The sequence below is a fragment of the Myxine glutinosa genome, chromosome 1 (genome assembly GCF_964187855.1).
Source record: "Myxine glutinosa chromosome 1, kmMyxGlut1.1, whole genome shotgun sequence".
In the NCBI taxonomy this organism is placed as follows: Eukaryota; Metazoa; Chordata; class Myxini; order Myxiniformes; family Myxinidae; genus Myxine; species Myxine glutinosa.
The window spans coordinates 219,568,015-219,594,761 of record NC_136261.1 but is presented as its reverse complement, the minus strand read 5'-3'; the positions used below and the strand labels follow the sequence as shown (position 1 = coordinate 219,594,761).

Below are 26,747 nucleotides of genomic sequence, written 5' to 3'. Positions count from 1 at the left end.
TTCGCGTTCGCATAACGTTCATTGTGACGATGTTGTTTTCCCGGGTGCCGCACAAACGGCTGCACCGATCGCTGCACAGCTGCACCAATCGAACTCGGTGACCTCGGACAAAGACCTTTTATAAGGACACGGGTTGTTAGAGGACACGGGAGTACATGCAACATCGGGAGTACTAACTACACGCGTCTTCAGTATCAAGCTTAAATCTGTCATGGCGGATCTGAAGAGCGGAATGCTTGGAGAAGTGGTGGGCTACTTCGGCATGAAGGAGGATCAGAAACCTGGACTCTGACACTGTCACATCCTGCTGATACTTGCTCCCGCATGACGTTATTTTCCCGGGTGCCGCAGAAACGGCTGCACCAATCGAGATTTTACGGATGTTTATATAAATCGTTTAAAAGAAAAAAAGCCTTCAATTTCTGATATTTAGCCTTTTCATTTGGGCCTTCCAATTGAAGCCCCGCCCATAGGGCAGGTACCGTTGCTAGTTAACCTAATGCCTGTTTTTACTTTCTTGTTTAATTTTGATTTTTGATTCAAAATCCTTTCACAACATTGTGTGTTGGTAATTGTTATTCATTCTCCATTCAAAGTTTCCCCCCCACCCCCCTCATGAGGCGGCTGCAAGAATTTACTTTACACTTTACTTTCTTTGATGGTCAATCGGCACCCAAGCATTATATCACCAAAATTAGGACACACCCGGGAGACTGAGCTATAAAATTGTTTCAGCATCCAATGGAAATGTTCTTTGTTTCTTTCCAAATTCTTTCTTTCACCAAAAAAAACCTTTTCCTTAATTTCACATTCTCCTCTTTAATATCTCATCACATTTTTGCATTGGTTGATATCAAATGTACCTTCCCATATCACCCTCCTTTTCTTGCGCTCCCTTGCTGCCTTTTCCTCCATGTTGATTTCTTTAGTCAGTACTTGTAACCTTACCTGCATGTTATTCCTTCGACCTTTCATTCTTTCTCTAGCACACATCACCTGCTGTTTGCATGTTACTGATATGCATTTTTAACCGTACACCCCAGACTTCATTGATCGGCATGTGACCCCACGTATGCCTTGGCACGATATCGGTGTGGCGGTGCAGGGAGGAACTGCACGAGATGTGGCTCGCCATTTTATTCAACGATGGAACTTTGCATGGGTGCGGTCCAGCTCTTGCAACAGCGAATACACACGTGACACAAATTCACTCCAACCCTTGATTTACTTTTACTTCCTTTATATTTTTCAATTGATGACAGCTCAACTATTTAACTTTTATTTTTTAATTTCTACTTTCCTGCATGCATTTTACATCCGTGTGTGTGTGTGTGTGTGTGTGTGTGTGTGTGTGTGTGTGTGTGTGTGTGTGTGTGTGTGTGATGGCCTTAGGCATAGCTGGACGATGTTAGGCACAGCTTGACTCATTTAATCGCAACATTTTAATGTCCGAGTTAGCCATGCCAATGCCTGAGTACCGTGAAATGGGGGGAATAGGGACAGCAAGGTGAATAGGGACACAAACTGAAAAAAAGTTCGGAAACTTTTTTTGCTGAAAATTGATAACCATACTGATTTGTTGATATTTGGGTTGAAAGTGTTCTCTTGTTTTTAAAAAAAAGCAACTTATAGTCCCTATTAACCCCATATATGGGTTAAATAGGAATAAATAGGATTTTTATGGCTGTCCCTATTCACTTCGTTTTACGGGTGAATAGGGACAGTCACTAATACCAAAAAAATAATAATCAAGAAACAATCCTGAGTTTCCAACTTATTGCTAATTTGATAGCTCAGATGGATGCACATAATATGCACCCATAACATAAACCATGGTGCCAATGAAAAAAAATATGGGATAAAAAGTTTCTCCAAACTGTCCCTATTCCTTGATTATTATTTTTTTGTATTAGTGACTGTCCCTATTCACCCGTAAAACGGGGTGAATAGGGACAGCCATAAAAATCCTATTTATTCCTATTTAACCCATATATGGGGTTAATAGGGACTATAAGTTGCTTTTTTTTAAAAACAAGAGAACACTTTCAACCCAAATATCAACAAATCAGTGTGGTTATCAATTTCAATTTTCAGCAAAAAAAGTTTCCGGACTTTTTTTCAGTTTGTGTCCCTATTCACCTTGCTGTCCCTATTCACCTCATTTCACGGTATCTGTTTTTTCTGTATTGCACATGCTTTGAGGAGTGTTGCAAGGCATACAAGCTCAACTAGTGCACCCGGCTAGCCTTTAGGCAGAGTTATATGTGGCTATAGTCAAGTCAGTTGTCTCGCAGCAGGCCTGGTCGGCCTTAAGCTTGACAAAGTACCAAAAAGTATTGGAGGGCGGGTGAGAGGGAGAAGGGGAAGGAGGGGGATATAGATGGACATACACAAGGAGGAAAGAAGAATTGCATAATGAGGAGTAACAATTTAAATGGCCTTGGAACTATTAGGCCTTACTCATTGTATGTAAAAGAGTTCATAGATTTGCATTGGTAAGTGCACAAGGTCGTGAAGGCCAGCGCATTTGAAAGACTGAAATGAGGGGGATGAGACAATGGATACAAGGAGACGATTCCACAAATGGGAGAATATGGTAAATAACTCATTTTATTTCACATTGAATGTGGATTACGGACAAGTTATCTTCACCCATTTCTGAGGATGTTTGTTTACTGTAATCTAGCTGTCAGCCTCAGATCAACTGTAACCTTTGGCTTATTGTTCATTCTCAGGTGTTTAAAAATTACACATATGCCGATAGTTTCACACAAGGTTACACACACGCAGCTTTTCACAGCGCAGTTAAATCAGGTTCTAAGTTTTGCATTTGAAATAATATGCTAAATTATACACAGTATGTTAAAAATGGATCCATAAGGGGGCCTCGTACTTATTGATTTGTGTGAAAAGAGAGCCTTGACAAATTGTGTGACTGCATTGTTTAATGCTCTTGGCTGGTTTTTTGGGGTTGTTTTTTTGCAAATGCTTGGTTTATAGTTTATACTGCTACTCCCATTCATGCTCTATCTCCAGCATTTCCACCCGTCCATCTAGATTCCATCTACACATCATTTATAGTTTACAATCCATTGGCAAGGGCTTGTTTGTACAGGTTCCATATAAGCCATTCTTTGTCTTGTTTATGAAGCTCCGAAGGCAGAAGAAGCTGTGTTCATAACTTGTGTGAGTGTGAATTTTTGAGCATACGGGTCACCATTGCACACTACCCCCTTTGGGTGTTCCTCGATGATACTGGCCCTGTGGTGATATCTCCCCCTTTCTTTTGTGCTTAAGTTATCTTTTCTTTGCGGCCACAATAGTCCATTTGTAAATAACACAATCACACAGTTTGCTCATTATTACCGACATTGATGACAACGATGGTGTTTTGTTTTATAATTGAGAGTTATCATGATTAATGGGAGTCGTGTTGCTGGTTGTATCGTTTTTTTATTGTCTAAAGTTGCTATTTTTGCTATTTGATATGACAGACTGAGAAAAAGAAGAAGTCCATAATGTCATTCCCAAAGCTGTTACCAAAGTCTCTGAGTGCTCCCACACGGCCTCCGGTCCAGCTGAAAGGCTTCCTTAAAGCCAATGTCCAGGTATTAGTTCAAACTGTTTTAGCACATTCTTCATACCAACATGATCGCTGGTTTGTGTTTTATTTTTTGCTTCATTTTTATATCTGTAGAAGTGAATATATGATGGTTTCACTGAAAATCTTTGACCAAAAGACCTTCAATACATCCCTCTTATTTTGCGCGCGCACACACACACACACACACACACACACACACACACGCATACACACACATGCATACACATGCACAAACACATGCATACACACACACACACACACACACACACACACATACACACATATTGAACAAACACATATTGTTAAACAAATACCTATTGTTAAAAAACACATGTTAAACAAACATACATATTGTTTAAACATACATATTGTTTAAACATACATATTGTTTAAACATACATATTGTTTAAACATACATATTGTTTAAACATACATATTGTTTAAACATACATATTGTTTAAACATACATATTGTTTAAACATACATATTGTTTAAACATACATATTGTTTGAACATACATATTGTTTGAACATACATATTGTTTGAACATACATATTGTTTGAACATACATATTGTTTGAACATACATATTGTTTGAACATACATATTGTTTGAACATACATATTGTTTGAACATACATATTGTTTAAACATACATATTGTTTAAACATACATATTGTTTAAACATACATATTGTTTAAACATACATATTGTTTAAACATACATATTGTTTAAACATACATATTGTTTAAACATACATATTGTTTAAACATACATATTGTTTAAACATACATATTGTTTAAACATACATATTGTTTAAACATACATATTGTTTGAACATACATATTGTTTGAACATACATATTGTTTGAACATACATATTGTTTGAACATACATATTGTTTGAACATACATATTGTTTGAACATACATATTGTTTGAACATACATATTGTTTGAACATACATATTGTTTAAACATACATATTGTTTAAACATACATATTGTTTAAACATACATATTGTTTAAACATACATATTGTTTAAACATACATATTGTTTAAACATACATATTGTTTAAACATACATATTGTTTAAACACACATATTAAACAAACATACATATTGTTTAAACATACATATTGTTTAAACATACATATTGTTTAAACATACATATTGTTTAAACACACTTATTGTTAAAGCAAACATATTGTTTAAACATACATATTGTTTGAACATACATTTTGTTTGAACATACATGTTGTTTAAACATACATATTGTTTGAACATACATATTGTTTAAACATACATATTGTTTAAACATACATATTGTTTAAACATACATATTGTTTAAACACACATATTAAACAAACATACATATTGTTTAAACACACTTATTGTTAAAGCAAACATATTGTTTAAACATACATATTGTTTAAACATACATATTGTTTGAACATACATATTGTTTGAACATACATATTGTTTAAACACACTTATTGTTAAAGCAAACATATTGTTTAAACATACATATTGTTTAAACACACTTATTGTTAAAGCAAACATATTGTTTAAACATACATATTGTTTAAACATACATATTGTTTGAACATACATATTGTTTGAACATACATATTGTTTAAACATACATATTGTTTAAACATACATATTGTTTAAACACACTTATTGTTAAAGCAAACATATTGTTTAAACATACATATTGTTTAAACATACATATTGCTTAAACACACTTATTGTTAAAGCAAACATATTGTTTAAACATACATATTGTTTGAACATACATATTGTTTGAACATACATATTGTTTGAACATACATATTGTTTGAACATACATATTGTTTGAACATACATATTGTTTAAACATACATATTGTTTAAACATACATATTGTTTAAACACACTTATTGTTTGAACATACATATTGTTTGAACATACATGTTGTTTAAACATACATATTGTTTAAACATACATATTGTTTGAACATACATATTGTTTAAACATACATATTGTTTGAACATACATATTGTTTAAACATACATATTGTTTGAACATACATATTGTTTGAACATACATATTGTTTAAACATACATATTGTTTGAACATACATATTGTTTAAACATACATATTGTTTAAACATACATATTGTTTAAACATACATATTGTTTAAACATACATATTGTTTAAACATACGTATTGTTTAAACATACATATTGTTTAAACATACATATTGTTTAAACACACATATTGTTTAAACACACATATTAAACACATTTATTGGTAAAACACACTTATTGTTAAAGCAAACATATTGTTATAACACGGGACAGTGCAAGATGTGAAAAATAGGACCGCGGGTCCTGAAGCCCAGCTGGATCAGGAACAACAGTCACTCAAACCCCCCACAGACCTCCTCAGACCCTGCTATTTTTAATGCCGTAAACAAACTTTGGAATGGTACATCATGGGCAATGAAGGTTGTGATCAAGTTTCATGGAAATCGTGTGTGTAGTTTCAGAGAAGAGAGCAAATACCTATTTTTTTTTGGGGGGGGGGGGGTCAATAAACCCCCTAATTCCCCCTAATTAACGCAGACTTTGATGCGGTTAATACCCGTCATTCGGCGTCAGACATGAAGCTTGTGGCCAAGTTTCATCAAAATTGTGTGTGTACTTTCGGCGAAGAGAGCATTGGGGGTTTAAGGTTTAACGTTTAATGGGGGTAGAGGCACTGTTGTCTCGAAGCAGACTAGTTAACCCCTCTCAGCTCTTTTTGTTCTGTGAAGAGACAACTTTTTACATTTGTCTTGTTTCAATGCTGGTTGTTCTGATTTTGTTTTCTTTGTGTAGCCCCGACCTCGAGTGGCCTTCTGGCTTTGTGGCCGGCAATATCCCCCAAAAAATTAGAAAGAGCACATACTTATTATATACCCCTCCCTAATACCCTTTAGTGAGCGCAGATATTGATGTGGAGAATACACCTCTATTAGGCATCAGATATGCAGCTGGTGGCCATGTTGCATCAAAGTCGTGTGTTTGGTTTGAGCAATTATGACACAAGTGTTTACAGACACTCACTCACTCATTCACTGACTTACTCACTGACTGACTAACCTACATACTAACACTGCTCGATCGCATACGCTCACTGGTGTTGCCTTATAGCCTGGTGTTGGCTTAGCAGTTAAGGTGCTGGCTTGGGATCCTGGGTTCAAATCCCGGTCGATCGCTGAATTTACACTGGGGCGTTGACTCAGCCTGTCATCCTTCCGAGGTCGGCAAAGTACCAGTTCACTGGTCATTCCCTCTGTGTGTTGCAAGAAGCGACTAACAGGGTTGGCGGCAGGAAGGGCATCCGGCCATAAAACATAGCTTCAAAAAGGGACCATGGTGCCCGAAAAACTTCTAACTAAAGACTAACGTCCAGGTGAGCTAAAAATGTGTAAAATTAAAAAAAGATTGTGCAGGTTAAAAATTAGGGCTTTGTATGTTGGCACAACTTATGTCGCTACCAGGTAGGTAGAAAATAGGGAATTGCACCCACGTCTAGTCAAAGAAACATTCCAATGTGACCAAATGTCAATACTGGATTGTTGTCCTTTGTATAATGCTTTTCTGGCTCAAATCATGTCTTGATTTTCAACCAATTGTTGTGTTCCCTGTGATAGTTGATAATCAGTTGGCTTTGTAGTGTGTAGTGGCAGGATAACTCTCTTGGTATCATGACTACCACTGTTTTGTCTCATCTGGGCTTTATCTCTGATGGGATTGAACTTTCATTGAAAAATCTGCTGTTTTGGTGCAGTGCTAGCAAGAGGCGCTGCACCTGGGAGTATGTCATACTTCAAATGTGGATGCAAAGCTGTATATATTACGTGGGAATTCTGGTAGTGGATGTTAAAGATCCAAAGGTGTAGCCCATTGTGCAGTGGTACCCTTTCAAAAAGAGTAGCCCATTGTGCAGTGGTACCATGGCCAATTTGCTTGGTTGTAGATGAGGCACAGACATTAAGGGTCCTATAGCCTTTAATCATGCTTTATTTACCTTGTGATTGTAAAGACTTGCCTACTACCAGATGTTTCTAACACTTGATTTGTCCACCTTTTGATGTCATTCAAAGCTGTTGCGATCTGCCTCTGACTGGTCAGCTGGAATTAAGGAGCCTGAGAAGTCCATTCACGAAGCTTACATCGACACCATCAATAACAGCAAGCATTACATTTACATAGAGGTAAACTTGTAAAACAATAAAACCTGTTTATTTCTTCCCTTTTTTTTCCTCTTTGAAATTTCTGATTAAAATCTTATTCATATCTCTATTTTTGCCCTCACCAGAGGATGAGTTGGATGTGTTGGTTTATTACTTGCAAAATTGAAGATTTTCAAGTACTGTATATTGGTTGGTCTGGTGTCTTATTCTGTCTATCTGTCTATGTGTCATTTGCCGACCTGTCATAATTATACACCAAACTTGACGAAACTTAACCACCTAGTCGAGTGGTCAAAAGCAATAGGCCTATTTTTTAAGGTCAAAAGGGCCATGTCGCAGCGACTGATTTTGCAAGAGCCTGTCTATGTCCGCTTGTTACTTGGCAAAAAAATGTTTTTGACAAGTGTGTTGTTTTTGACTCCGGTTTGTGTGTGTGTTTGTGTGTCCGCTCACTTATACTTGCCTAAAGGTCACAATTTTAAACTGATCTTCGAAACTTCACCAAATAGTAGAGTTGGCGGTCCGACAAAATCCTATTTATTTTTGAGGTCAAAAGGTCAACATAGGCCAAAGATCAACCACTTTTCTCAGACTTTTCTAAAATCCTAAATTTTCATCCCATTGACTTGAAATTTGAATCGGATTTACATTTTAGCTAACTGAATTCAACCACCAACTATTTTGGAGATCAACATAGGTCACAAGATCAGCATAGGCCAAAGGTCAATCACTTTTTGCGAATTTCTAAAATCCTCAATTTTCATCCGATCGACTTGAAATTTGAATCGGATTTGCATATCAGCTAACTGAATTCAACCAACAACTATTTTTAGTTCAACTTAGGTCACAAGGTCAACATAAGCCAAAGGCCAACCGGTTTTCTTCAAATCCTAAAATCCTAAATTTTCATCAGATTGACTTGAAATTTGAATAGGATTTCTATATTAGCTAACCTAATTGAACCACCATCTATTTTTGAGGTCAGCATAGGCCAAAATGTCAACATAGGCCAAAGATCAACGACTTTTTTCAAATTTCTAAAATCCTCAATTTTCATCTGATTCACTTGAAATTTTAATAAGATTTGCAAGTTAGCTAACTGAATTGAACCACCAACTATTTTTGAGGTCATCATAGGCCAAAAAGATCAACATGGCCTATGGTCAACAACCTTTTCAAATTTCTGAAATCCTCAATTTTCATCGGATTGACTTGAAATTTGAATACGCTTTTCATATCAGCTTACTGAATTCAACCACCAAATATATTTGAGGTCAACATAGGCCAAAAGGTCAACATAGGAAAATTTCTGAAATTGTCAATTTTCATCCGATCAACTTAAAATTCGAAGATTTGCATATTAGATCACTGAATTGAACCACCAATTATTTTGAGGTCAAAAGGATGCTCTACTGAGTGCCATTCTACTTTGTTCTCTTTTGCCAAGTGTCATATGTAAAATATGACTGTCTTGATCCTATGCATTGTTGGTGTATGTTAAGGCAGTTCTGTGCTGCCCGAAAGTTTTGTTACCGTTTAATTAGTATGTGTAGCATTTCTTGTACTCTTAAGGATGCTTTTTGTCACTGTGCTCTCATTGTCTGCACGGTGCCATTTTGTCTGAGTCAAATGACATTACAATATTCTGCTTTTTAGTAGTTCATGATTACAACAGATGGAAGAGCTCCTTTCTTTGTTTATTGATGCGAAAGTTCACAAATCTGCTTAAGCGTATTTTTTTAATGAACTTTGTTCTTGTATATTTTTTCTCATTCCACCTCATCAAACCTGTTTCATCAAACCTCTAATAGAGGCAAAGCATTATATTTGTTGTTTTTTTGTTTGTTTTTGTTTATAGTATACAGAATTATAGTTGTTGTTTTTCTACATTGCTTATAAAGCTCATGTATTCATTAGCATGTAACGAAACATTTATTGTTCTCATTGTGTTTCAGAACCAGTTCTTTGTGAGTTGTGCAGATGATAAGACGATTTTCAATGGGATTGGAGATGCCATTACCAACAGAATCATCAAAGCTTACAGGTATGTTAATCAGAAATGAATCCAAATTTAGTAATGTGCTTTGTTGCTTCATTTTTAGGTTTGGTCATGTGGTTCTTCTTCTTTTTCATGGTGCTACACTTTTCCCAGCCACTCCAAAACACAGGCTCTGGCACAGGGGTAGAGAGCCTTCAGGTCTTCTGGTCCGCAAGGCTCTCAAAAGAGAGGACAATATTGGAGATGCTCTATCGTTTGAGGAGCCTCTCCACAGTCACAATTGACTGAGCCATTTTGATTGTATCCCCACATGTGATAACAAACTTCAGGCCTTGCATTCTGCAGTCGAAAAGCGCAGTTCGGTTACATTTCCACGAGTGCGAATCTGAATGGATGATACAGCTGCGTACCCGAGCAATTAATGGAAAACGCAAATGGACTGTGTCCTTGCATATGATCTGCTGACATGATTAGATACACAACTCTTCGAAAAGTCTAGAGGATTTTGCTATATAAAAGAGATCTTTTGTTGTTTTGTCTCCTACAAATAACAACACGCAATCAACAGCACCCCTACATTGAAAGAGAGTTGTGTTCAGTTTGATTGAGGAGAAGAAAGAAAGAAAATGTAACAGTGCTGCCTGCTGACACCTACCTACACTTTGTGTAAACAAACGAATCCCCAGGGTTGTTGTTTTTTGTTTACTGTGCAGTATATACTTTTCTCCACTTTGTCACAAGAGCATTTTTCTAAATTCATATGGTTATAATATTTACTATAACTGGCAACTGTAATGGGATATTTTTAGTTTTAAGTATTGGGATCTTTATAGCAATATTACTTGCTTCCTTTTTTTTTTTACAAGCATCAATAAATGAAAACCGTCAGAAAATGGAATGGCACTCGGTAGAGCACATACCTGCGCCAGGCTGAACAGTTTACATTTTGTATCCCACTGATAGGTCGGATCTGCATTCGGACCATTCGTCCTTGTGAATGAATGAATGAATGAATGAATGATCGTTTTAAGGCCATTTTCCCCGCTAGAGCGGGGGTTAGCCTTGCGGGCCCCATGACAATCATGGTTCCCTGTTTGAGGCAATGTTTTTATGGCCGGATGCCCTTCCTGGCGCCAACCCTTAGTCGCCTCTTACGATGCGCAGGGATACGATGTACCTGGTCTGAATCGGGGTACACACCGGGATCATTCATCCCAGCAAGCTGGTACTCAATTTGCCGACCTCGGAAGGATGACAGGCTGAGTCAACCCCCCCGGTGTTAATTCAGCGATCGACCGGGATTCGAACCCAGGATCCTAGGATCCCAAGCCGGCACCCTAACCGCTAAGCCAACACCAGGCTTGTCACACACCAAAATTGAATTGGTTTGTTCTTGTCACATATCCAACTCATCCACCAAGTTTTGCCATCATCCGTCCATCACTTACTGAGATATTGTACTACATATTGTTGTTGGCCCTATCTCCCAATGGTGAAGATTCAGTTTTAAAATTTCTAGTATCCGGATCCGGATCTTCACCAAAATCGAATAAATTCGTTATTTACTTACACCCAACCTGTACACCAAATTTTTGCTGAATCTGTCCAGAACTTTTTGAGATATCCTGCTCACATACAAACAGACAGGGGTGGAACCATAACCTCCGCCCACCATCGATGGCAGGGGGGTACAACACAACCTTGACCATTCAAGTTCCAGAGTATAGAGATGCCAAAGTTTTGAACTTGGGGGGGGGGGGGGGGGGGGAGTAGACGGAAGGTTGGATTGATTTCTTATTCCCCTATCCCCCACTCTCAAAGCCAACAAAAAACCTGTACATTACTCTTTACAGAGCGTTGGTGATGCCAAAGCAGTTTCTTTGCAAGGGTCACACTGGGTGGTTTACCGTTGCCTCCCCAGTGGTGTTTTGCCCATGCTCTATTCTCTTAAATGCTGAGTGTCAAGCAAGGAAGCATCATGTACCATTTTATCCCGTGTGTGAAGCGAAAAACACTGTGAAACAATTGGTTCACTCTATCTGTCTGTCTGACAGGTGTGAGTCCATGATCAAGAAAAAAATGAATTTCAGGTGCATATTATATTTTGAACACTAGAATATGAAGCAGAACAGGAATCAGAAAATGAACCTACAGTTTAGGAGTACTTTGGCTCTGAATTTGGCAAATTGGACAGAATCTCATCCCTAGCGCACATGCACAGAGAGGAGTAAGGTATTTTTAAGTGGTGAAGCCGCTTAAATATTTGGCAATGTTCTTCCTTCCATCCGTCCATACGTCTGTCAAAAATGAAGAAGAAGAACCTTTCTAACCCACCGTGTTTTTTTTTTGTTTTTTTTTAACCCACCGTGTTTCATTCGAAAGGGTAATTCTAAGGGTTTCTGAAGGGTAATTCTAATGGGTTTCGTTCGTTTCTAGACTTTGCCTATTTCATATTAAAAATGCCAAACTGAACCGCTTCCTTCGGACATGGGTGCGATCTTCTTTTTTTTCTACTCTGTCTGCATGTTTGGAAGTCTAACAAATTTGAAAGTCATTCCAAAACGGAAACTTACTCTTTTTAGGGTTTGTAATAAAGGACACGAATAACAGACATGAATAACTAATTTGATGAGTTAAATAAGGTGGTGTAAAAGACACTTTGTTTATACAGCCTTTAAAATCTTTATTTTTGTTTAAATTTTATTATATACTTGAACACTGAAGAACACAAATCGCCTTATTGGCGCTTCCAAAAACCTCCAGTTTTACAGTACTTGGACAAAATATTTTTCCATTTTACAATATCTCAATCAAAATCAAATTTGTCACATCGTATGGCAATCATCATGTGACAATCTTATTAATGGGGGAAAAAATGGACATCTGAAACCATTCAATGGAAAAAATTGAAACTTTGCATATGTCATAAACTCTCCATGGGGTATATAGAGTGATACTAATGACGCCAGTTGTGAAGTGGTATTCCAGCCATAACAGGTCAAATCAAAATCTTTATCCGAAAAATCTTAAACTTCATATATCTCATCTACGACCCGATGTGAGTGAAGAATTTAATGTATGACGTCATCGGTCATGTGTTTTGGTGGCTATATTGGATTGAAAATAAAAATGTAAAAAATCTTGTTCTCCAGCACCACTTAACAGATTAATGCAAAACTTCTTGCATATGATTGACTAGCCATGGGGAATATTGTTTTAAAAATGTAATATTCACCTTCATTGATGCAATTTAGCTTTAATTTGCACAAAATGAATCTCCCGCGATGAAGCTAACTCCAAGGGCCTTTCACTCACTCACCGCAGGCAGGTTGGTGGTCTTTCCGTCTTCTACCGACTCCTCTCTGGCCTTGCCCCCCCAGCCCTCTCTGGGCTCTGTCCCCCAAATATTCCTACAGGTCGCACAAGATCTGCCTGCAACCCTCTTATGGTTAAACTGCCAAAATCAAGACTTTCTGCTCACCTTCACTCCTTCATTCCTCTTTTCTCCCGCCTCTGGAACAAACTCCCTCCCTCTCTTCAATCCCACTCCACCCTCCAGGTCTTTAAAACAGCTGTTCACCACCATCTATTATCCTCCCCCATCCAAAACCTTGATCTTTTCTACCCCCGCTAATTTCGGTCCCCATGTGTTTTATGCCTCTCCCCCCCCCCCCCCTCCCCTTCCCACGCCTCCTGCCCCCAAGCCCTCTCCCTCCCACACTTCTCCCTGCTCTCAAATGTTGTGGTTGTGTGCTTCCCCTTCTCTCCCCATCTTGTCTTCCGCTCCCTCTTTTGTATATTTTGTTTGTCTGGTTGATTTGTTTGTGAAATAAATGTTAGCTCTTTCACGAGCCTCGATTCAGTATACAAAAAAAAAAAAAAAAAAAAGATTGTTAAATATCCTAATAATCAATTGATGATCAGTAAAGGTACGGATAATGGCAATGTATATAACATAATATGGTGAATGGATGATACAGGAATATGGACCATAATAGTAGCATGTTCAGTTAACGATGGTAAAGTTTTGTTCTGAATGAGCGCAGGGTGAGGCTATGGTGCTCTTCTGAGTGCCGTTCTATTTTAAATAAAATTTTTGTTATGACCTCGCCAGGGTTTGAACCATTGATCTCGCAGACTCAGAGTAGTTGCTTTAACCATTACACCACCAAGTCTGGTCGTATTCCATAAAATCTCCCTCAAAATCAACTCTTACTCTAGCTAGTAGGATGGCTTTCATGTACACTCTCAAAGCTGTCTAGCCTGGGTTCAAATCTTAGCCGAGATATAAACCATCATCTTGTGGCGGACACAAAAGCCCACTGGCGTGGTGACATCATTCCGCGCACCAAGTGGGAGGTGGCCACGCCCGAGGGGTAGGCGTGGCCTCATGATATACACCGGGCGCGCAGCCCGGAGCGCGCCAGTGTTATAGTGAGCTCCTGAAATAAAGACGCTTATAAGTTACCGCTTGTCCGCTTCCTCCTTGCTCGCAAGCAGCGCGCGTAACGCCGCGTTTTACTGGTGACCCCCTCGACGTTGGATCTGCCGGAGCGATCCTTCCACACGCGACGTCATTGCCATGGCCAACTTCATCAAACTTCCCGAATTTTGGGAGGCTCAGGCCGAAGTCTGGTTCGTCCAGGCCAAAGCCCAATTTCAGCTTCGGAGCCTCACCGGCGATGACACGCGCTATTGCCACGTCGTCGCCTCCCTCGGGCCCGGCACGGCCGCTCGAGTTGTGTCCGTCCTTCGCCACCCACCGGACGGCCACAAGTACGAGGCACTCAAGCGGCTACTCCTAGCTACATTCGGCCTCACGGACGACGCACGGGCCGACCGCCTCCTGGATCTCCCCGAGCTCGGTGACACGCCCGTCGGTCCGAATGGACCATATGCTGTCACTGTTGGGCGACGAAGCCCCCGGTTCTCTATTCCGGGCGCTTTTCCGTCGCCAACTTCCAGCGCAGGTTCGCCTCGCGTTGGCCGGCACCGGGCTAACGGAACCCCGAGCATTGGCAGCCGAGGCGGACAAGTACTTCGACGCTTCGGACACGCGGGCGAGAGTCGGCGTGGCCGTCACGGCCCTCGTGGCTGATGCTGCTGATGCTGCTGATCCACAGCATCAGCTTATACAGCATACGCAGCATGCTGATACGCACCTCGTGACCGCCGCCACGCCCCGCCCACCGCCGCGGCGAAAACCGCCACCGAGGGGAAACCCGCCAACTCCACCGGCCTGGCGGAGCCAGCCGCGCTCCTCCAGCTCCACCACCTGGTGCTGGTTCCACGCCAAGTTCGGCCACGAAGCTCGGCAGTGTCATCCGCCATGCTCCTTCAACAGGTCGGGAAACGCCCGGGCCGGCGCTCAATAGTGGCGATGAGCGCCGGCCGTTCGAGCAGCCTGCTGTTCATAACGGACACCTTCTCCGGGCGCCGTTACCTGTGCGACACGGGAGCGCAGGTGAGTGTCGTTCCCGCCGGCACGTCAGACAAGCACGCCGCGGGTGGGGGCCCCGCGCTGCTTGCCGCGAACGGGACGCCCATCCGTACGTACGGAAAACGCTGCCTCTCTCTGCGGTTCTGAGGGCAGGTTTTCCGATGGACGTTCGTCACCGCCGACGTGCCCATGGCACTGCTTGGCGCGGACTTCCTGTGCGCTAATGGGCTCCTGGTCGACGTCAAGCGCAGACGTCTTGTCCAGGCCGAGACGTTCAGCTCGCTCGCTTGTGCGTTGCCCAGCTCAACGAGCGGCTTGCCAAGCGGCTTGCCGAACGGTTCGGTTCCGGCCACGTTGGTCTGTACGCTTCCGGCAGCGGACGCATTCACCCGCCTCCTCGCCAACTTCCCGGCCCTCACGCGGCCCACCTTCTCGGCGGGGGCCGTCAAGCACGGGGTGGCCCATCACATCCCCACCGTCGGGCCCCGTCTCCCGCCCGCGTCGGGGCCCGCGTCTCGGGCGTCTCCCGCCGAGAAGGTGGGCCGCGTGAGGCCCGACGGTGGGGGTCTACGCCCGGGCACGCCGCCTCGAGTCGACGAAGCTGGCAGTGGCAAAAGCGGGGTTCGCTACCCTGGAGCGACTCGGCATCGTTCGGCGCTCAGAGAGCGCTTGGGCGTCGCCGCTGCACATCGTGCCGAAGCCCGGCAGGGGATGGCGACCGTGCGGGGACTATCGCCGTCTCAATGACGCCACGACTCCTGACCGCTACCCCGTCCCCCACATTCAGGACTTTTCCGCCCGTTTGGCGGGCATGTCCTTCTTCTCGAAGGTGGACCTCATACGCGGCTACCATCAGGTCCCCGTCAGGCCGGAGGACGTCCCGAAGACGGCGGTCATCACGCCATTCGGACTCTTCGAGTTCCTGCGCATGCCCTTCGGTCTGAAGAATGCGGCTCAGGCGTTCCAGCGACAGATGGACAGCGTCCTGCGTGACTTGGATTTTGTCTACGTCTACCTGGACGATATCCTCGTCGCCAGCGCGTCCCGCGAAGAGCACCTACGCCACCTCCGCACGCTCTTCGAACGCCTGGGCAAGCATGGCCTGATTGTGAACCCCGCAAAGTGCCGGTTCGGCGCCACCATAATCGATTTTCTGGGGCACCGTGTCACCAGGCACGGAGCCGTCCCCCTGCCGGCCAAGGTGGAGGCGGTGAAGGGGTTTCCGCGCCCCCGCACGATCAGAGGGCTGCAGGAGTTCCTGGGCATGGTGAACTTTTACCATCGGTTCCTGCCCCGTATCGCCCAGCTCCTACGCCCCCTGCACGAAGCTCTCCGAGGTAAGCCGTGCAAAGGTGACGTTACCTGGACCGAGCAGATGGACACGGCGTTCACGGGCGCGAAGCTCGCCTTGGCTAACGCCACCATGCTCGCGCACCCGGCGCCCGATGCACCGATCGCCCTCACCACCGATGCCTCGGACTACGCGGTGGGCGCGGTGCACGAGCAATGGGTGCGTGGAGCTTGGCAACCGCTGGCGTTCTTTAGCCGGCAGCTTCGCCCGCCCGAACGCCGTTACAGTACCTTCGACCGCGAGTTGCTCGGGCTTCACTTGGCGGTCAGGCACTTCCGCCATCTGCTCGAGGGCCATGCGTTCACTGCCTTCGTCGACCACAAGCCGCTGATCTTCGCGATGGGCAAGGTCACCGAGCCGTGGTCGGCCCGGCAGCAGCGTCACCTCTCGGCCGTGTCCGAGTACACGATGGACATCCAGCACGTCGCGGGGAAGGACAACCCGGTGGCGGATTGCCTTTCCTGGGCCGTCGCCCACGCAGTCCACCTCGGCATCGACTATGCCCGGATGGCAGCGGACCAGGCCGCTGACCCCGACGTCCAGGCCTTGCGGACCGCTGTCACGGGCCTCCGCGTCACCGAGGTGGCGTTCGACGGCGCGGGCGCGGCCCTCTTGTGCGACGTCTCCCTCGGGCGTCCTCGCCCCATCGTGCCCGCGGGCTGGCAGCGCCAGGTGTTTGACGCCATCCACGGCCTGTCCCACCCGGGCGCGAGGGCCTTCCAAAGGCTGATCGCCGACAAGTTCGTCTGGCATGGCCTCCGGAAGGCCGTCCGCGGCTGGGCCAGGACGTGCCTCGCGTGCCAGCGCGCCAAGGTGCACCGGCACACCCAGGCCCCGTTGGCCCCTTTCACGGTGCCGGAACGCCGGTTTGACCACGTCCACGTGGACCTGGTGGGACCTCTGCCCCCCTCGCGGGGTTTCACCTACGTCCTCACCATGGTGGACCGCACCACCCGGTGGCCGGAGGCCGTGCCCTTGACATCGACAACGGCGGCCGATGTCGCGCAGGCTTTCATCGCCACCTGGGTCACCCGGTTCGGCGCCCCCTCAGACATCTCGTCCGACCGCGGCCCCCAGTTCACCTCGGAGCTCTGGGGGGCGGTCGTGCAGGGGCTCGGGGTCCGGCTGCACCGAACCACGGCCTACCACCCCCAGGCTAACGGCCTGTGTGAGCGATTTCACCGCTCATTGAAGGCCGCGCTCCGGGCCACCCTCCGCGACGGCGGCTGGGTCGACAGGCTCCCCTGGGTCCTGCTGGGCCTCCGGACGGCGCCCAAGGAGGACCTGCGTGCATCCGCGGCGGAGTTGGTCTTCGGGCAACCGCTGCGGGTGCCGGGCGAGTTCCTCCCCGACTCCACGGCACCATGGTCCGCGGCACAGCAGCGCTCCGCTCTGCAAGAGACCGCCCAGAGGTTCGCCCCGGTGCCAACGGCATGCCACGGGCACCCACCGACGCACGTCGCCCCGGAGCTTCGCACGGCGGAGTACGTCTTCGTCCGCCACGATGCCCACCGGACACCACTGCGGCCCCCGTACGACGGGCCTTTCCGCGTGCTGGAGACCGGGGCGAAGCACTTCACCCTGGACATCGGCGGTACTCCTGACCACGTTTCGGTAGACCGCCTCAAGCCGGCCCACCTCGACGTGGACCATCCACCGCCAGTGGCCCGACCCCCACGTCGGGGCCGCCCCCCTGCGGGCGGACCCCCGGCACCGCGCAGCCCCGCCGCCACGCCGCCCCCCGGTCCTGCACCCATCCCAGGGGCAGCCAGGGGCATCCCACCTGGCATCCCTGCACCCCGGACGCCGCCGATCGCCAGGGGGCGCTTCGGCCGGGTCATTCGTCTGCCCCGCAAACTGGCCCTCCAGGTGCGCGGGAATTCTGGGGGGGCGCGTGTGGCGGACACAAAAGCCCACTGGCGTGGTGACATCATTCCGCGCACCAAGTGGGCGGTGGCCACGCCCGAGGGGTAGGCGTGGCCTCATGATATACACCGGGCGCGCAGCCCGGAGCGCGCCAGTGTTACAGTGAGCTCCTGAAATAAAGACGCTTATAAGTTACCGCTTGTCCGCTTCCTCCTTGCTCGCAAGCAGCGCGCGTAACGCCGCGCTTTAATCTCTGTGTTTGTATGGATGATACAGGTATATGGTGAATGGATGATACAGGTATATGGACTTACTCTTTCATGGCTTTCATGGATGGCTTTCATGTACACTCTCAAAGCTGTCTAGCCTGGGTTCAAATCTTAGCCGAGATATAAACCATCATCTCTGTGTTTCACAGACAGGGTAAATCATCAATGAGTGTGCTGCCCTTTGGATGGATGTTAAACTGGGTTAGTTGGTGGTCTTTAAAGATCCCACAGAGTCCTTTGTGAAGAGTCGGCAAGCTATTGCCAGCACCCTGAATAAATTCAAAATTCCTGCCGTAACCCATAGAGGGCATTACATCAGCAGCACAGCCGCACCCTCAGTCAATTATGTTACTCCAAGTTGCCTTGTGTTCATATGAAAGAAGAAGAAGAACACTTCCTGCAATTTTCTTTTCCAATATCTTAAAGATTTGTTCACCCTTTAAGTTGCTCCTTACCTTGTCCTCAAATAATCTTTTGAATGCTTTGATATTCCCTTTCAAAGGCACTTTCATTATTGTCAAACACCCTAAGTACAACTTCCGGTCACACCCTAAATAGAACCACCAAATTTCAACTCTTTCTGTCCAGCAGTTTAGGATTGCATCCAAGCGGTTTAGGAGTGCATACAAGTGGTTTCGGAGTGCATACAAGTCAAACACACACAAACACACACCAATTTATATATACAGTAGTATGACTATGGTAGGTTGTGTTTTCAGGAGTAGCAGTTTTCCCTCGGTATTCTTTTTCCATAAGCCAAGTGTATCTGGGAAAATATACGCCTGGAGGTTTTAAGGGTTTATTTTAAATTTGAGCAAATCTGTCCCTATACTTTTGGTAAAAACTTCACAAACCAGGACAAGCTCCTTGTGAGTGAGTGAGTCACAAACAAGTGAGTCACAATGCGAGTCACAAACCAGGGCAAGCTCCTTGCCCACCTTCATGTGCTGTGTTCTTGACTGTCTGTTCTGTGAGTCACCGAAACGTTGATGCCGCAAGAGACCATAAAGCACGTGCGGATAAAACGAAAGATCACAAAAATAAATTTTCCACGTATGCCTAACCACGAGACTACTGTCGGCAGGGAGAAACAACGTTTCCGGGTCTACGTGGTTGTGCCTCTGCTGCCTGGCTTTGAGGGTGACCTCACCACCGGTGGAGGAAATGCCATCCAAGCAGTCATGCATTTTAACTACAGGTTGGTTTTTGTTCCCAAATTCAGATCTGAAACTTTGGGTACAACCACTCAGAATGCATTGGACTATTGGAGTGTAATGGCTTGGTTATGTGTTTATGGCCTGTTCTCAATCTTCCTTCCTTTTTTCTTGTACAAGGACAATTTGTCGTGGAAAATATTCCATTGTGGAACGTCTCAAGGATGAGAGTGAGTGCTTGAAAACATTTCACGATTTTTGATCTCAACAGGTTGCAGATTATTTTGTTGTTGTTTGATATTTTCATATTGAGCTACCGATTGACAAGTTATTCCAAACAAAGCATTTTTCATCTCCTCGTGAGCTGGAGTTTTGAACTCTCAGCACAGCAGGACTGCCTTGTATTTACTTCCTCCAGGCTAAATGGAAATGCCTACTGAGATCTCCTAACAAAACCCTCTTTGTTTTCTAGTGGGTGAAATGTGGATGCACTTCATCTCCTTCTGCAGCCTTCGGACCCATGCCGAACTGGGTGGTCGTCCAATCACGGAACTCATCTACGTGCACAGCAAGATGCTCATCGCTGATGATAGAACCGTCATCATAGGTCAGGATTTTTTTTTTTTTTACAAATCTAAATCTTACCCATACAAACCAGTTTCACCACGCCTTGCATGAACAAACCAATTGTGGAACTAACTCCTTGTGTTTGCCTCATGCTTTTTTCCTTCCATTTTTCGAAGACTACTGCCCATCATCATCTCGTGGTTACTCCGACACACATTCCAAATTTATTCTACTCCCTAACTCCCAAACCTCCCCCTCCCCCCTGCCACTACCCTTTTTGTACTTCGTTGTGTTTGTTGCGTTTTCTTTTTTTGCCACACTCTCTCATTTAGTTCCTCCACAAGCCTTATAATATGGATAAAAAGTGCACCATAAATCCTGCACAGACAAACAAATTCTACCAGATATTGTACATCATTGTTCGCACATCATTTAGTGCAGCAGATAAACACAAAAATTGTGCATTTTATGAGAAAAGCATGAAATTTTTAACATAGTTAGTGCATACCATAAGGTTTATTTTCAGATGTGGAGGGAAGTCAGATTTGACCTCTGAGAACCGTGAGAGGTCAAATCCAAAATGGCCGCCAGTCCACCGAGTCTAATGTTCAAACGCGCTTAATTCTGGAACCAAATAGTGTAGAAAAACATTATAGGTGTCATTTCCAACTAAATTGGGGATGCCCAGAGGTGAATGATGCTTTCAATGAACTCCTAGGCATGCCAAGTGAGGTCAGTGAAGGCTCAATGTTACTGCTAGAGCGATTTGTGGTGCTGATGTACGATAGAACCAGTGAGAGCACGGAAGTGAATGATGCCAGGAAACAGCTCTTCACACAGAAGTGTAGAACTCTAGAGAACATTCCTCCAACCCAGGCAACACTCAAGCAGCACATCAAGCGCACTTGCTACCAGGCCAACTGTTGTAACCAGGCATTGGCCATGGATCCAGAGATGCCAGACCCACCTGACTGGGGCTGGACAAAGGAGACAACTGGGTGGCAGCCTCTTTGGACCACTCTCCCTAAAGCATCAAAATCGTGCCATGAATTGATCGACTGTGGCTGCAAGAAAGGGTGCACTGGACGCTGCAAGTGTGCCAAAGCTGCATTCAAGTGCACTGCACTGTGCTTCTGTTCTGGAGACCGTTAGATTTTGATCATTACCAATTTTCATCATTGCACTTGATTTAATGTAAGCTTTTGTGGACATACTCGGTTAATTACAGTTATTTTTTCAGAGGTTATTGCATCATTCCTTGCAGTGTAAACACTTTTTTTTTTCATCATCTCTGGTCTTTGGATGTTCTGTACCTATCCCTGTACCTGAAAAAATAAAGTTTTAAAAGTTCAAATGAACTTTTTCCAATAGCAGTTCCAACTGCAGTATCATAAAAATGGATATTTAACGTAATTTGACCTTGACCATGACCTAAATGCATGTCCTTGAGTTCTGGCGATCTCAAAAGTATCACCAAATGAATGGGCATCCCCAATTTAGTTGGAAATGACACCTCTAAGCGCGTTTGAACATTAGACCCGGTGGACTGGCGGCCATTTTGGATTTGACCTCTCACGGTCCTCAGTGGTCAAATCTGACTTCCCTCCACATCTGAAAATAAACCTTATGGTATATACTAACTATGCTAGAAATTTCATGCTTTTCTCAAAAAATGCACAATTTGTTAAAATATGAGAGCTTATCCGCTGTGCTAATTGGGAAATTGGCATTCTATCAACAGTGCCTTGCTAGCATTGCTTATGTACCTTCGGAACAGCTTCCTGCCATGATTGTACTTCACAAAGACGTGCACGCACACCAAAGGAAGGAGGTGGCTTCCTGTTCACAAAATGTTTCACAAGTCGTGCGTAATGAAACCAACTAGTCGCATATAACTTGTCAATTCCATCTTTTCTGAGCAATGTAAACAAGACAGTCACAGCAGATATAGTTATGCGGAAAATAATAGGACATGTGGCAATGCTAACTCAAGTTTAAGCATGCAATGACTTTGATTTTAATTTATCAAAAGCAACAAAAAAGCTCAAGCATGAAGACATTTTACTACTACTACTTGTTTAGCGACCATTTTCCCATATTAGAGGGTTGGTTGGCTGATGGCCCCTCTCCACTTAGTCCTGTCAAAAGTATCTTCCACAATTAACCCCAACAACTAAATGTCTCTGCTGATCACATCCTTCCGGGTCTTTTTCACTCTACCTCTGGGTCTTTTCCCCTCAACCACTAAACTCATGACTTTCTTCACAGACTCATCTTCCCTCTTTCTTGCCGCATGCTTTGACCATCTTTGTCTTATATTTCTAAACTCTTCCTCAGTACTACTCGTTTTGAGCCTCTTATTTATGTCCACACTCTGCTTATCCTTCAGAGTTACCCCACACATCCACCTCGTCATCCTTAGCTCTGCCCTCTCTCTTCTTCTCTCCCCTTCTACCTTCATTCCCCATGTCTCACTACCATACATCAAAACTGGTTTAATACAGACTAAATATACTCTGCGTACTTCGCTTGGGATAAAAATTTTTGTTAAAACGACTCTTCACTCTCTCCACTTATTCCATGCTACCCTACCCTATTCCTCACAGCTAACTCCGCTCCACCACCTGCATCTAACATGTGTCCCAAGTAAAAAAAAAAACTCTTGAAAACCTTTTCCAGCCTAACTTAAAATTCCATATCCACTCTTGATTTTATCCCATATCCAAATCCCATATCCACTTCAAATCCCATCTTGATTTACATCTCAAACTGACATCGACTGCACCCAAACTTCCTTTAACTCCATGCGTTTCTGATGACACCCCCTTTTGCAATCTGACACACAATGAATATAATTTGACCCTTCTTCTTTGCCGCACATCGAACAGGGCCATTTCCCACTCTCTTTCCTTTCTCCTTCTTCGCCACGAACCATCAGTCCAACATCTTATCTAGATTCACCCTGAATCCCTTACACGCCATTGCCTGCTTCCAAATATGGAACATCTCCTTAACTTCTAATTCTATTTTTGCTATCAACACTAAGCCTACATCAAAATGCCCATTCCAGAACTACCCTGGGTTGAATGCCTTCTCAAGATCGACACACACACCATATAACTTCTTCTTCTTTGTGAAGTACTTCTCTTAAATCTGCCTCATTACCCTGTGCTTGCGAAGCGAAATGCGGGGTTAAGCATTCGTACGTATGTACGTACGTACGGAGGTGTGTGTGCCGTGGCTGCATTTTTAAAAATTCATTTTCTCGTCAACCATTGGGCAGATTGACATGAAATTTTCACCGTGGGAGGGCCTTCTCCTGTAGAATATTTTAATGTGTATTATGACGTCATATGTCACGTGGTACAGGCGCCATCTTGGAAAAACGTTACACCTCTATATCTCCCAAAAACCGCTCAATGGAAAAAATGGAAACATGGCTCATTGTGAAGTATTCCGCATGGGGAATAAGATTTGTTAATGATGATGTCATCGGTACTTTAATTATGACGTCGTAATTTCACAAGTGCAACACTTGATTCGATCAGTATGAATTTTTTTCTCTGCAATTCTTGGTCCGATTGACACAAAATTTTCACCATAGGAGGGCCTCCTCCTGTAGAATATTTTAATGATTAGTATGACGTCATTGGTTACGTGGTACAGGCGCCATCTTGGGAAAAACTTCGCACCTCTGTCTCTGAAACCACTCCATGGAAAAAATTGAGACCTAGTTCATTGTCACCGACTCCCCATGGGGAAAAAGATAAGTTAATGATGACTTCATTGGTGCCTTCGTTATAATGTCATAATTCGACAAATACAACACTTATCCATCCGATCATTATTAATTTTTTTTCAGCAACTGTTCGTCTGATGGGCACAAAATTTTCACCATAGGAGCGCCTCCTCCTTTACAATATTTTAATGATAATCATGACGTCATAGGTCATGTGTTACAGGCGCCATCTTGGAAAAAACGAAAAACGTAGCACGTCTATTTCTCCAAAACCGCTCTATGGAAAAAATTGAAACGTGGCTCATTGTAAATAACTCCATATGGGGAATAGGTTTTGTTAACGATGACGTCATTGGTGCCATATTTATGAGGTCATAATTCGACAGGGACAATGCTTCATCTGATCAGTTTGAAATTTATTGAGCATGATCTATGCAACAATTATTTAGAGAATATAAATTTATGACGTCATCGCTCACGTGGTCTGGCAGCCATATTGGATTTTAAAAAAAGAAACGTTTAAAAACAGAAGAGTTGGCTGACACCAAGTTTACTGCGCAGGGTAAGTATTCTATGAATACCATCTAGTTATATGATTGCATCTGAGTCGACCCTCCACTCGTAAAGACAAATTGGTTCTCATCTATGTTTACTGCTTTAAATAACCTTCTTAAAACACCCTCAATGCTCTAATAACTTCACTCCTCTGTACAATGAAGGAAGTAGTGGGTCGCCATTTACCTTAAGCAAAGGTACAATATTATACTGTCCAACCAATCATCCGACATACCACATGGGAAACAGTAACCTTGATGACTTTTCTTCACTTACAGACACTTGCAAGTCCATGACATGCAAACGTTTTGAGCCACAAATCGATAAGGAAAGAGCAATGGTCTGGAAAACTGTTCATGCTGTATACTTTTGAAATTGATGTTAAAGTTTTGATTTATTTAATACATGGTTTTTGAAGTTCATCCAGTGTATTGTAGTTACGGTATGCATGCACTACTAATGTCTGAATGCTGCCTCCTTGTTTGAACACTTTCCCAGGCTCGGCAAACATAAATGACCGGAGTATGCTTGGCCGTCGCGATAGTGAGCTCGCTGTGGTGGTGTCAGATACAGAGTTCGTTCCATCTACCATGAATGGACAGCCATACGAGGCTGGAATCTATGCCGGCTCTTTGCGCAACAACTGCTTTCGGTAAGCACAATGGACATCGATTTTTGGCACAGTTGGTTTGTTTTATTAATTCTCATTTATTTTAAGGCATTTTAATTGATTTGATTTTAATAGATTTTTTTTTTTAAATCAGTTGGATAACGAATCTTCTTCATTCGTGGGCAGCACAAGGCTGCAGGGTAGCATCATTGGCTGAGGGCACGGCTGTGCCACTGAATGCAATACCCTCTGCTAGAATGATGAATTTGTTCATGATGCCGGTGATAGTTCGCCAACTCTTGGCGTAGGACACCGTGGGATCTTTAACATCCACCAACTAATGCCAGCAGATGGGACGCCCGTTTAACATCCATCCGAGGGACGGCACGCACATTGATGAATCACCCTGCCTGTGAAGCACTGGGATGGCAGTTTATAGCTGGGTCAGGATTTGAACCCTGGCTAGAGGGCTTTGAGGCGAGCGTGCCTACCACCGATAGGCCATCCTGTTAGCCCGGATAAATGAATGTCAATCCATCTTTTTATTTCTCGATCTTTGGATCACCTCATTTTCATTTAATAACATCTCATTTAATTTTCTATATAATAGATCTAGCCTAGTCAAAAAATCTGAAAATGTGCCTTTATAGAATGATTGAGGCATTTTTGAGTAAAAGCAAACAAACCACTTTTTCTGGGGTAGTTTTTCATGCTGAATATGAATATGTTGTTTGCCAAGCCCAAAAATGCGTAATTAGGTCACTAATCAAGGTCAAAGGTCAATGAGTGCAAAATTCCATTTTTTTGAAAAAATGCTTTATTTTACATCCCCTATCTGTACATTTCAATTATTTTACAATATTTTGTCTAGTAAGGTTGCTAAAGCTTTTCAAAATCTTATTTTTAAAGGAAAACGTGAGGACACATCTATGCTCATTTGCCTTTATCTCTGTAAGGGGCGACAATTAGTTTTTGCGTAATTTGCTTGCAGTTTAACCTCTAAATGCACAATGGGGCAGAGTTTTTATGCTCCTATTGATGGTCTAGAGATAGATTTTATAAAGACAGAATCTAAATGTCACCGGTAAACAACATAGGTCAAAGGTCAATGAGTGCGAAAGTCTTGCAATGACGTAACAGTTACTTGCACTTGAAACCATCCCTTTCACTCAACAGTGAAAGTGGCTTCATCTTTCTGACCCCAATGCATTTGCCATGTTTGTCAAATCATTTCCATTCAGACAGAGCAGGGTGTTCTTCAATAGACCCTTAATGATGAAGAATGAATCTAATAGCCTAGCATAAGCCATCTAGTTCGTACCCTAGGCATCAGGCATTAAACATTTCAGGAGTACAGGTAAGGGTCTTTTTAAGA

At 43.7% G+C, this 26,747-nt stretch overlaps 1 protein-coding gene across 1 annotated transcript in view; it reads left to right on the top strand.

Moving 5' to 3' along the window:
* Window positions 1–26,747, top strand: part of LOC137413893 (phospholipase D1) — a 246,702-nt gene that overhangs the window by 205,939 nt on the left and 14,016 nt on the right. Inside the window, exons 18-25 of the mRNA XM_078784018.1 lie at window positions 1,044–1,162; window positions 3,495–3,608; window positions 7,733–7,843; window positions 9,778–9,866; window positions 19,832–19,945; window positions 20,082–20,131; window positions 20,374–20,508; window positions 25,261–25,414. Of these exons, the coding sequence (XP_078640144.1) occupies window positions 1,044–1,162; window positions 3,495–3,608; window positions 7,733–7,843; window positions 9,778–9,866; window positions 19,832–19,945; window positions 20,082–20,131; window positions 20,374–20,508; window positions 25,261–25,414 (886 nt within the window). The remainder of the gene's footprint in view (window positions 1–1,043; window positions 1,163–3,494; window positions 3,609–7,732; window positions 7,844–9,777; window positions 9,867–19,831; window positions 19,946–20,081; window positions 20,132–20,373; window positions 20,509–25,260; window positions 25,415–26,747) is intronic.